Raw genomic sequence first — 12,119 nt, 5'->3', positions numbered from 1 at the left:
ACTGATTTACAGAATACCTGGATTTAGTGGAAAAGTCCAAAGGGAAAGCTGAACTAGATGCTCTCCTCAGTTTCCTTTTTTTTTTTTTTTTTTAATTAAACAAAGATTTTAAATGCTAGAGGTTGGGAGGAATTGCTTTCCAATAAATCAACAGGAATGTGTGTACACCGGTAAAAGATACAAACAGGCTCTGGAGGGGGCTGGAAATTAACCAAACGCCACTGCTCGGAATTTCAAAAGCCACTTTATAAAGCAAATAAAAATATTTACTGATTTGGTACACTCACACAGAAAATCCCTAGAAAGACTGCTAAAAACTAATGGAATTTCTGCCCTTTGCAGCCATTTAAAATTAGGTATCAAACAGACAAACCCACGGCCCCTGCCTGGTTATGCCACGACAAAACCCATGCCAGAAACAGGCATACATAAAAAAATTTGAAATGTTTTACTTCAGAGTCCAAAAAACCGAAGGAAGCACCTGCCAAGGAGCAGCGAGGGCTGTGTCTTTCTGTGCCACCGGCCGCCTGCTGGGTCTGGCCTCAGAGTTCATAAAATCCCATTTCTGGGCATTCTTTCCAACTCTGTGTCTGTTTTCAGGCTCTTGTATGTGGAGTAGAGGATGTTTGGAGTTCAGATATTTGGAGTTCAGATGTTCAGGCAGTGCACGGCACAGCGTGGATATGTAAGGACAACGCAGCACTCCCACCTCGTCTGACAGCAATCCGCTCCTTCCAGTCCCTCCCAAGAAATCATCATCAGGTCCATAAGAAATGTGCACATTGAAAACAGGCATCTGTTTAAAAACTACAAGGACGGTGCTTAACAGCTTCATTTTTCCTCCCCCCTTGCCCCACAAATAATAAAAAGGAAAAAAGCAAAAAAACCCAGATGTTTTCCATGTTTAAAAAAAAACAGGAGGCAGGAGCTAATTCCAGCTGTACCTTCCTGCAGGAGGTGGGAACGGGTAGGGCCTCCCGGGGCCATACACCTGCAAACAAACAAACAAAAGCAAGCATTTATTTTTGGGATTAGCAGCACAAGTGGGGTGAGCTCGAGGCGCCATACGGAACAGGGACAAAACATCCTCTGCACGGAGAGGTGCCAGGGATGCTTAGCCCTCACCCGGCTGTGGAGTCTCTAAGACACACGGGCTGGGGCTGGATCCCCTGGTGCAGAGCAGAGCTGCGCAGCACCAGCTTTGGAATCCCAAATAAATCCACCCCCAGCCAGCATCGCGGGCAAGGGTCTTCCCACATATGACACCTCTGCTGTGCTCTGTCTGCAGCAAAGAGACAAATGTTGGAGCCAGGGACATGGGGCAGCTCACACTCAGCATTTTTACACAGAAGTATTTTAAGGAAAAACGAAAGCTGTATTTGTTGCAGAAGAGGTGCTTTCCAGCACTTATTTGCCCTAATAAGAGGTCAAAGAGATCCAAATCCCACTTTGGAAATTACTCCAAATTAGATGTATATTTGTACTTAAATTCAGGCATTTGGTACATCAAGTATCCAAAGAAAAAAATCCATTTGAAAATTTCGCAGAGCCCCCCGAAGCATTTAAAATTATTTCCAAACCTGGTATATTGCAGAGACCAGCAAGTTAATTAAAGGTGATGCACCAACACCAGCTACAGGCTTGATTTGCTCTTTACTCAGGGATTTTGGGTGTGGAGGGAAAAAGGGGCTCCTTCCTTTAAAAGAGAAATCTCTCTTCATCACAGCACACGGTGGCTGGGATAACCACGGAAACTGTGGAGCTGGTGAGCAGACCTGCCAGGGAGGCTCCTGCAGCCTGCCCATGCAGGGAAGGTTTGTTTCCAGCCTTGATGCCCTCAATTAAAAAAGGAAACAAGTTGTCTACATCCCTTAAAAACCCCTTCCAAACCATCAGCAGGGAAGGACAAAGCGGAGGTCTGGTAGTGCTGCAGCAGCCGTGGATGTGGACGCTCCATTTTGTGCTGCTCCGGGCTGGAAAAAACTGCCCAACACCTGCACCACCCCAGCAAGCTCATTCTTTGGTTCTCTGGGAGAGCTGGAAGGCAGCAAAGCCCCACTCCCAGGGAGCCCCCCAGATCCATGGCAGCTGCATTAATTTTGTAAGCACTCTGCAGCAGCATGTTTATTAACCTCTTCAGACCATGTTCTGTATGCCGTAAAAAAAGAATTCAGAGGTGAAAGGGCCCAAAGATAATTATTTATGCTGCTACATGTCACCACTTCCACTTGAATCCCTTTTCAAGGCTTTAAAGCTTTGAAATTTTCAGGCAGCAAGGCCAGATTCAATGATTAGGCTGGCACCCTAAACCCTTTCAGGTACTTTCTCATTTCACTCCAGCCTCGAAGAAATAATGACATCTGAAAGTTCATTTAAAAATAACAAGAACAGGAAAAAAGAAAAAAAAAGAAAAGAGAAAATTAAAAGCAGATAAACAGTTGCAGCACAACTGCAAGGGGAATTTTTTAATGAAGCAAATTCACTGGAGCTAAAAGATTTGTGCTTAACCATGAACTCATCGTGTATGTGAATAAAAATAAAACGGTTGTCACTGCTGGGTTTAATGTTTCCTGCACCCGCAGGTGGGTCCAAGCCTGCACTGGGGGAATTCTGGGCAAGACCACACCTTTACCCAGGCTGTGGATGCCCACAGGGCTTCAAAGTGGGAATTAACAGAGATACCCTCCCTGGGCCCCCACTGCAAACCCTGCTGGGAAACCATTCCTGCTCCCCCTCATGATTCCAGCTGTTGGGCACAACAATTTAAGGCTGGGAATGAAGTGCTCCAAGCACAGACTCCTTTAGTAGGTGTATCCTGCTTGGGATGAAGGGGAGAGCAGGGTGTGTGCCATGGCAGACAGACTTTTCCAAGAGTCCATTTCCCAGACTAATTAAACCCTGTCAAGACTCCAGCGGCACAAAGATCTTCCCTCAATTTTTACCCGGGAGCACAGCAGCCCTTGCTATGGATTAGTACAATCAGGGATTTATTCCTTTGGCTCTGGGGTTGGGTAAACCTGTGTGGTGCAAAATGTAAGATTTCTGAAATCTGATCCTATCAATGCACCTCATCCAAATTTAAAATGTATTTTAGAGCTCCACTGGTTGGGTCAAGGTTAAGGCCCCATTATTTCCCTGTGATTATGACCCTTGTTGTTGAGTTCTGCCTCCAGTCACAACCACTGCTGGAAGCGTTTGTACTGGTGCTGTGCCATGTAACACATATCTGAGTACTGGGCAGGTGAGCAGGCTGGCAGAGAAAATTAAAACTAGGAGTGATTAAAAAGTGACTTGTCCTGAGCTGAAACAGCAGAAGGCACATTTCCAACAGTTTGTACCTTAATTTCCACATAAAGGACAGGGCAATGGGGCTGTTACCTCCTCCTCCCTGGGACTGGTCACTAACCTTCCCACAGTTCTGATTTCCACAAACAGCAATAGAACTAGGTGTTCAACCTAGATATCCAAAATTCATTTAAAATGAGAGTTTAGCAGTGTAAACACCCAGAGTTCTGGTACAACGGCATATGCAGATCATGTTTTACCAGGATCACACCCTCCATAAAATTCCCTAAACATTGAGTCACCTGCTACTTTCAAGCAGCATTTTCACTCTGTGGCATTTTCATGAACTGCTGATCAAATCACCTGTAATTTTGGATGAGGTTCTCCCCTCACAACTGCTCGTTTCCTTTTAACTGCACAGAGCTATTTCCACATGTTTATTCCTCTGGCTACGAGAGCCCAACATTTGCATTAAGGAGTTTTTCAGCTCAGAGAAAGCCAATAAGCACTTCAGGGGAGAAATTAAGGAAGCTATAAGAATCTACATTTTAAACATGCTGGAGAGAACTCAAAAGGTCTAGTGGGCAGATTTTCTTGTGGAAGAGGAAGACTGGTGGGAATGCTTGCCTCAGGCTGCAGGAGGAGAGTGACCATTTCATGGACACTGGTGGTGCAGCCCCAGCATGGACCTTGTGCCAGGAGTACAGCCAGAGGGGCTGGCCGAGGCTGGGCAGTCACCCACCTGTGTGTGGTGACACAGTGACACTAAATCCAGCCCAGCACGCTTGCCCATGCCACACTCCCTCTCCACTGCCACAGGAGGGAAAAGAACTGGCTGGGAGGTGAACATAGAGTACCACATGGGGCCCCACTTTCCTACCTGTCTGCCCCTGTCCATGCGGTCCTCGGGTCTCTGTGGGTATCCCATGGGCCCCAGCCCCTGGTACTGAGCTGGCTGGAACTGGTTTGGGGACGGCAGCATGCGGTTCCAGGCGAGGAGAGGAGCAGCTCCGGCGGTTCTGTGCAAGGAAAGAACGCTGCAGTGGGAACTGGGCTCCTGCAGAGCATCGCACAGCACAAACACACTCCTGGCTTTGTCTCCAAGCTGAGCATGGACAGCCAAGTGCTAGTGAGAAACCAGGAGCAGGGAATGTCTTCCCAAATCCTCCTAAAGGTCGCTTTGCTGACCTCGTCCTTCGGCACAGCTTGGAAGCTGCGCAAACTCGGCTGCACACAGCACATTTTTCCAATTCCCTGGAAGGCTTCTATGCACCTTTTATTGCATGGGCAGATTTGCCGATCCCAAAGGCTCCCCAGCACCCCAGGAGTAAACATGTGCCACATGGGAGCCAGGAGCTTTCTTTGAATGCCCAGACTCTTTCTGGGAGCCCATTCTTCCCAGTTAATTGCAGGTTGCAAATGAATTCTTACGGCGAGCATTCGGAATCTAGGGTAGGGGCCTTGGCTGCTTTTTCCCATCCATTATTCTGCTCAATATGTCAGGAGGTCTGATCGGGAAGAAACCTTTTCAAGTTCTATTGATGCCGTTTTCAATTGACCACGGTGACCTAGCAACATAAGCACTAATTGGCACGGGCTGACTGACATTTGGTGTACAGTTTATATGGGAATGCAGATCCGACATCCATTATGGCCCAGTTTGCCATCCTGGATTACCCACAGCAAGAAATGTTTTCATTTCCTTCAAGTACCCATTCCAACATGATAATTAGAAAGCAACAGGTAGAACATGTCCAGTATTGTTTGATTCAAAATATTTAGGGAAATGCTACAGCCGTGATCCAGTTGTTACAGCTGAGGGACAATTCCTTAAAGGATTCGAGGAAGTGGGTCCTGTATGATGTTGTGAGGGAAAAACATGGAGAGTGGAGACAGTTAATCCTTCCTGACCCCTGCTGAAGAGGGACTTGGCTGAGCAGAGCAGGGCCAGCCTGGAGGGAGACGGGGACAGCAGAGACCAGAGGCTCTGCATCCCAGGTTTGGGATGGGGACAGCAGAGACCAGAGGCTCTGCATCCCAGGTTTGGGATGGGGACAGCAGAGACCAGAGGCTCTGCATCCCAGGTTTGGGATGGGGACAGCAGAGAACAGAGGCTCTGCATTCCAGGTTTACCTGCTGCACTACACACCTCAAAGGAGCCATGCTGTAGTTAAAGCTAAGAGCACTTTACATTTGTGGGGACTAAACTCTCAAAAAAAAAAAAATCAACGTTCTAAGTTCATCCTGTGTTCATATTCGCTTCTTTTGATTTAGTATTTTGTATACTAAGTTTTTTCCCCCTAATGATTCCTAGAAAACAGCAGACTCTCCAGCAAAAATATACTGCTCAGCCATAAGGAACAGGGAATTACCTATATAGCCCCAGCTCCAGGGCTTTCATTAACAATCATTCTGCCTCTACAACAAGTGCTGGTGATAAATATGACTGAGGCTCAGAGGCCAGCTCCTGCTTCATGCCTGGAATGGGGAAGTTTGACACAAATTTCTTTTGACATTAATTTTTATTTGGCACAGAGTTTAAACTTTTAAAGTGCTATTTAGTGAAAAGTTGAGATATTTAATAAATTAAACACAACACAACTAACATCACTGCTTTGTTGGGGCACTGGTTGGTGATCTAAATCACCTGAGGGTGGAGATCTGTACACAGCAAAGCTGTAATCAAAGAAAGAACTGTGCCACTTGGAACACCCCAGGAGCTCACACTGGCAGTTACCCACAGGCACTGTCCAGAGTTACATCAACTCAATAACATTCAGCCAGGTCAGCTAAATTCAGGAGAATTTACACAGGAAAACATTCCCGTCTTCACACCCCAGCCACTTTGGAAACTATTTCTATGAATAGGTTAAGCAAAAAATATCTGTTCAACCAGATGACACATTTTCATCAGCCAGGTAGCAAATCTCTCTCTATAAACTCTGGACTAGCTCAAGAGCATGAAAATGACCTCTGCAATGTCCCGGAATGTCAGGACAGGGGAGAAGTCCCCCAAAATTCAGTTTCCCTGCTGCACACCAAGGTGCACCACTAGGTTTAAAAGCAAGAAATCCTGCACAGGAGACAAGAATGGCTGGATTATGGAGAAGCAGCTTTACACTCCTGGTGTTTCTCCCCAGGCTTGGGAAGGAAGAGCCAATTTAGCCCCTGCTGCAACATTCCATCCCTGCAATAGAACACCTGACAGAGAGAGGGCTCCTTGCTTATCCCTTACTCAGAGTGGTGAATCCAGGATATCCCAGCCTCCTGCCCACCCACTCCATCCCACAGGGCTGGAGCAGGGCTGGCCTCTCCCTCAGCTCCTTCCTTCCCTGAGCAGAAATCCTTGGCTCCTCTCCGCGACGGCACCTATTGCTCCTGGACAGCTGCAGCAGCAAGAGGGGGCAGCAGTTTGGAGAACCAGCAGCTCCCAGGGAAAGAATAGGAAACTCAAGCTGCCTTCAACAGGTTCAGATGCTTTTTCCTGTGTCTCTTTTTCCAAGTGTCTCTGTGTTTAACCTTCTGCTTAAGTCTCTGTGCTTGCCTCTGTACAGCAACTAAACACCAGCTCTAAGCACGTTTGATCTGTTCCCCAAATCCAAAACCTTCCAAGAACACAGCAAAACTACTTATCCTCAGTGCTGGCAGAGCTTGTCATAAACCCTGCACAGTGTAACAAAGGAAAGGCAGTGATAAGTGTCAGACCTGCAGCAGTCCTTCACAAATAAAAGTATATAAATTGGATTTAATTAAGGGGTGGGAGTGGCAACTCCCATGGCCCAAGCAGTATTAAAGTTGGCATTATGAATGAATCTTGCCTTACAATATTCCACACAGATGAGGCACAGGACAAGGGAGCCAGGCTTACTTCATTGGGGATCAAAATGGTTGCCATGGAAAGTGACTGTGGAGAGCTCAATAAATTCCCCCAAAGCCCATATTTTCAATGGTGAAACATTTGCAAATAAACCCACGGGGAAAAAAATCTGAGCGTTAGAGCAGAAACTTCTCTCCCTCCTCCATAAACATAAATAAATGTCATTATTCATAGCTGACACAGGTAGCCTGGGTTTATTGAGCCCACCCCACCAGAAGACACACAAGCCATCAATGAGGGGACGCATGTAAAACATCCGTGATTATCAAACCATGTCACATTCCTTCTATTCGATGGCACTTATTGGGCTGCAGATTCCATAATCCTTCCCTGAGTCCCTTCTGCATTTAATTCAGTTCAGCCTTAAGTAGTTAAAGAAACTGTTTTCAGTGGCAACTAATAACTACTGACCTACAGTGACACTGCCCTACAATGGGCTTGTCAGGCCTGAAAAACTTGCACCAAAGAAGCTGATTAGGACTTCAAGAGGTTTGTAGCAAGAATCAATGGCCGGTCTGTGCTAATGCTGCGGCTGTGGCACAGGAATGATAAAAGAGGAACACCATTATTTATGCCTCATTAAGCTCCACAGCCCTCCTAAAAAGAAATTTGTTTAGCCTGTCCAAAATCTAATGCAGTTTTAAGCTCTCTGTGTTCAATTTCATAGTATCTCAAAAGCTTCAATAAGATAAAGGCCAAAGAACCAAGAACAGTACCAAAGCACCAACAGTAAAGTTAATTTTGAAGCCCGAGTTTTAATGGAAAGTGTTTTTCCCTCCTTTTTTTTAATACAAAGTACTAGAGTCTTTTAAAGGATGAACACCATGTAGTGGGCTCTCAAAACATCAATAAATCATGGACATTAATTAACTCAAAAAACCTCTCATACAGTATCATTTACACAATTTTAAACCACGATATTCCAAACACAGAAGGGAAAACCAAACATTGAGATGGTTAGCAGAGCTCAGTCCACCCTCCTGGGCATGTTTCACATCCCTCCTGCCTTACCTTTGTGGTGTCTGCTGGAACAAGGGTGTGGGACCTCTCCAGGACTCCTGGGGCCGAAGATCTGGAGGGCAAAATGAGATGGCAAAATAAGAAAGAGCAAGTAGAACTCATGAGCCGTGCTCACTCCTCTGAGTGCCCCAGAGCTGCTTTTGGGAAGCCAAACAGAAAGCTCAGGCTGGATGTGCCACAAATACACTCCAAGTCATGGCTTCCTGCTGCTGGCTTGGACAGAGTCCTGCTGTCCATAGAGAAAAAGCCACTTTTTTGGCTCTAGCACATCCAATTAGCTTCATAACATAGAATCATGAATTTTAATTGCTAGATCTAGCATTGGTTAGTGCTCAGATGCTTCGCAGGTGTCTCCTCTTGAATTTTTGAGGATGCAAAACCTTGTCTGTCATCCTAACAATTCAGTTTAATATTTATATATCTTACCAGTACATTAATTACTATAAAAAAATGCAGGCACTCAAATACACACCCACCACTGTGTTACCACAACACACCATGTTTGTGACCAACAAAGATGTCAAAATCAAAATATGGGCCAGTTTCCCTCTGACTGGGTGAAGTTATTCCATAAAGGCAACTAAAACAATGGCCAGAGGATGGAATAAAGTGGATGATTCTGTTTTATTCACATTTAGGTAAACATAGTTATATTTAGGATGCAAAGGACAAAGCATTCATTAAAATAAAATATAAATACATTATCACTAAAGATGGTAAACTTGCATTTAAGAGTTACTGTGGGCAGTGATAATACATTAATAAAAAACTATTAATGATGTCTCGTAATGGAATCAGACTAAATTAAGCCTTTTTGGGTAAAACCTTGGCCAGAGCCCCAGTGCTGGTGTGCAGACCACCCACTCACCCATTGTTTGTGCCACCCAAACCAGCCCTACACAAAGGCAAAGCAGGAGCAACACTGCTTTAACAGGGCCTGCAATTAAATGCTTGTTGTCCTTCTAAATAACCTGGTCAGCAAACAGGATAAAAGCAGCAGCTCCTCAAAAGCACCCAGGCAGCCCCCAGCACTCGGGGCCAATGTCAATCAAAAGCTCCAGTTTCACTGACACCTTTGATGGCTTTCAATGGCCTTCAAGTGTGACCTAATTCCAACAGCTGGTTCCAGCAGCTGGATAATGGCAGGCACCCTGCTGTGCTGCCAGGGGCCAGGACATGGAAGCCTGGCCTCCCTTGGAAAGGGGAAGGGAGAAACATAAAATAAATAAGTCTGCGCCTCTCTCCTACCTCTGGCGGGATTGTCTGTCCCAGCCCCAGCAAAGAGAACACCAAATAAATTTCCAGCCCCAGCAGCTCTGCTCTTCCTGTGAGCCTGCTGGGCAAAGCCAATCCAGCCCATAATTCTCCATTTATCCCCCATGCAGGGTTATTTATTCAGCTTTGCACCTATACCAACAACCACATTAACCAGGATATGAGCCTGCTTTTACACCCCCAGGCACACACAGAGCTGCCAACCAATGCTCCTTAGCTCCTCTTTTCCAGCCAATTTCCAGCCTGAAGCAGACCAGGACTGAGGGTACAGAAGTGGCACTTCCCTGCTGATCAGCCTGGGAATCTCAAGGGCTTTTCCAGGACTTAACAGGCTGCACCACACAAAGCCATGTTTATTTTGGAATACAAGGGGAGGGCAATGGAATCTATAATGCTGCTTTAGGGGAAAAGGATAAATTTATCAACTAGAGCTTAAAATATTTTAAAAATTTTGGGCCAGTCCCTGAGTGTCACAACTTTCAACCAAAATTATCCTAAAATGACTCTCTGTAAGTTTCACAGACAGCAGCAGCACAGAAACACAGGCAACATCTTGTTTCCAGACCCTTCCTCTCCATATGAGCAAGGACCCAGCTCTCCTGCTGTAACCACACCTTTCTGCAGCTCAGTTTTAAACAAGACTTCAATGAAATAATCATCAAAACATTTAAAGCCCCCCTATTAATTTGTATGGCTGATGGAATAACCTTGGAGGAAGAGAGTCTGGAGCAGTGAATTGCACTTCAGAAAGGTACAAAATGGGAGAAAGAATGACAATTAATATTTTCTTTAGGCTGCAAAACTTAGGTGTTTCCCAGAGCTATAAGGCCAAAGAAACTGCCTTGTCTAGCAGCTCCTCAAGTAACAATTTATCTAATCAGGGTGGCAATCAAAGAGAAGATTTTGTGTTTACTGATTGCACTAATCAAAATCACTTTTCCAAGGCAGCTAATTGTCAAGTTTACTGCCTGCCATACAAGTTATAAATCAGATGTCCCGCACTGCAGGAGCCAAACCTGCCATTCCCAGAGCGCTGCCACCCTGCACTTGACTCCCCAAGTTATCAGCACAGACAATTATTCATCAGCTGAAAATTGGCACATCCAAGGCAAATCAGGGAGCACTGGTGAGGAACACCCCCAGCCCTGAGGCTCTTGAGGAGGAGCTGGCTCCTGACTTGACCGCATCGCCCTTCTGGAGGCTGATTTTACCGCATGTGCATGAAAACACCACACACCAAGTTGCTCTGCACGAGTCCCACTGAATGTGGGGAGTTCGACCGCATCAGCTGTGGTTTTTCAGGAATGTGTGGGCTCCAGCTGCCTCCCAGCCTGGCCACACCACAACTTCTCTCACAACAGTATAGCTGATGAACACAGCTCAGACACTGGAGAGAACCTTGTGTCATCCAAGAGGCCTTCCCATTTCTCCTGATTTGATTTTCCAGCTGAAGGTACTGGTGCTTTGATGAAGACACTTGGGGACTGAAGAGGTGACTGTAAAAGGGAAGAAGATGCCTAGGTGCATCTGAAGAGCTGCTACTAGATCTAGGAACACCTCCGGGGACTCCAGGCAGAATGTTGTTGGGGGAAATTGGCCCAAGTGCTCGTGAATTCCCAACCACACTGTGCAGGCAGACTGCTCCCACTCAGCAAGAGCCTCACTACAGTGGGGTCTGGGGAGCTGTTGACACTCCTCATCTTCACAGGTCTGCTTGGCACCAGACCCACACAATCTGTAATCCAGGATGTGTTATGATCTTTGGGCAGGTGAACATCCAAAAGGCTGATCCCAGCAGAAATCCAGGGCTATGCCTCCTGGAGGTGTTCTTCTACCAAGGGTTTAAGCAAGTCTGACTCAACCTGGTAGAACAAGAGCTGAGGCACACATGGTTCACTTGGCATTGACAGTCCCAGGTGGGCCAGGCTGGGGCCTGACCCTGCAGTCAGGCAGCAGGATGGGTTTTGGGAATGGTTCTAGGGAGCAACACAGCCCTCATGCTGTTTGATCCATTCTCCTGATGGACATGAGCTGTCCTCAGGCCCCAAATAATGAGGCACTGAAAGAAACAGTCTCCAAACTCTAAGTCAACCGCTGCCATAATCATTTGCAAGGACTTGACACAACAACCAGTGCAAATGAGAAGTTAATTAGACTTTAAGTCTAATCTCCTAGGAGAGTCCTAGCAGAAGAGGAGGAACAACACCACCTGGTGAAGTGCCAGAGGACACGTTTACAGCGTGCAGCACTGTGGTGTCCCATGAAAGCAGAGTGCCAGGAAGTGGCTCTGGAAAGCGCGGCTGGAGCACGGACCTGCGTGGTGAAGGAGCCTCCACAAGGCAGCTCCACCTGGCTCCTCTCCCTGCTGCTCCACACAACAGCAGCACAGCAACCTCTGCCTCTGGAAAAAGCAGCACAGGGAGGAGGGAAGAAAAGCCCAACCAACTGCTCTGAGGTTTGCCAGGTACATTGCAGAACAGCGACTGGCGATGGCTGTGGCACTCCCCAGGGGAAGGGAAGCCCGTGTCAAAGAAAGCCACCTGACAGTTTTCCAAGGCCAACAGATGGACTGGGATTTCTCCTGTAGCAATGGCTCCAAGCCTCCTCAGGTTTGAACCAGTCTATGGTACTGGGGGGTATTTGCCTGAAGAGTGCTGCCCGT

The 12,119-nt window shown here is 46.6% G+C and overlaps 1 protein-coding gene across 1 annotated transcript in view; it reads right to left on the bottom strand.

The window, feature by feature from the left end:
* Window positions 1-225: 225 nt before the first annotated feature.
* The window catches only part of XRN2 (5'-3' exoribonuclease 2), a 32,774-nt gene continuing 20,880 nt past the window's right edge, over window positions 226-12,119 (bottom strand). The window contains exons 28-30 of the mRNA XM_030268650.4: window positions 8,174-8,234; window positions 4,166-4,304; window positions 226-991 (exon numbers count right to left, since the gene is read on the bottom strand). Of these exons, the coding sequence (XP_030124510.1) occupies window positions 929-991; window positions 4,166-4,304; window positions 8,174-8,234 (263 nt within the window). The 3' untranslated portion in view covers window positions 226-928. The remainder of the gene's footprint in view (window positions 992-4,165; window positions 4,305-8,173; window positions 8,235-12,119) is intronic.

This window comes from Taeniopygia guttata, chromosome 3 (assembly GCF_048771995.1).
Source record: "Taeniopygia guttata chromosome 3, bTaeGut7.mat, whole genome shotgun sequence".
Lineage (NCBI taxonomy): Eukaryota > Metazoa > Chordata > Aves > Passeriformes > Estrildidae > Taeniopygia > Taeniopygia guttata.
Note: the sequence above shows the minus strand (reverse complement) of the source record. Positions and strands in the feature narration are given on the sequence as shown.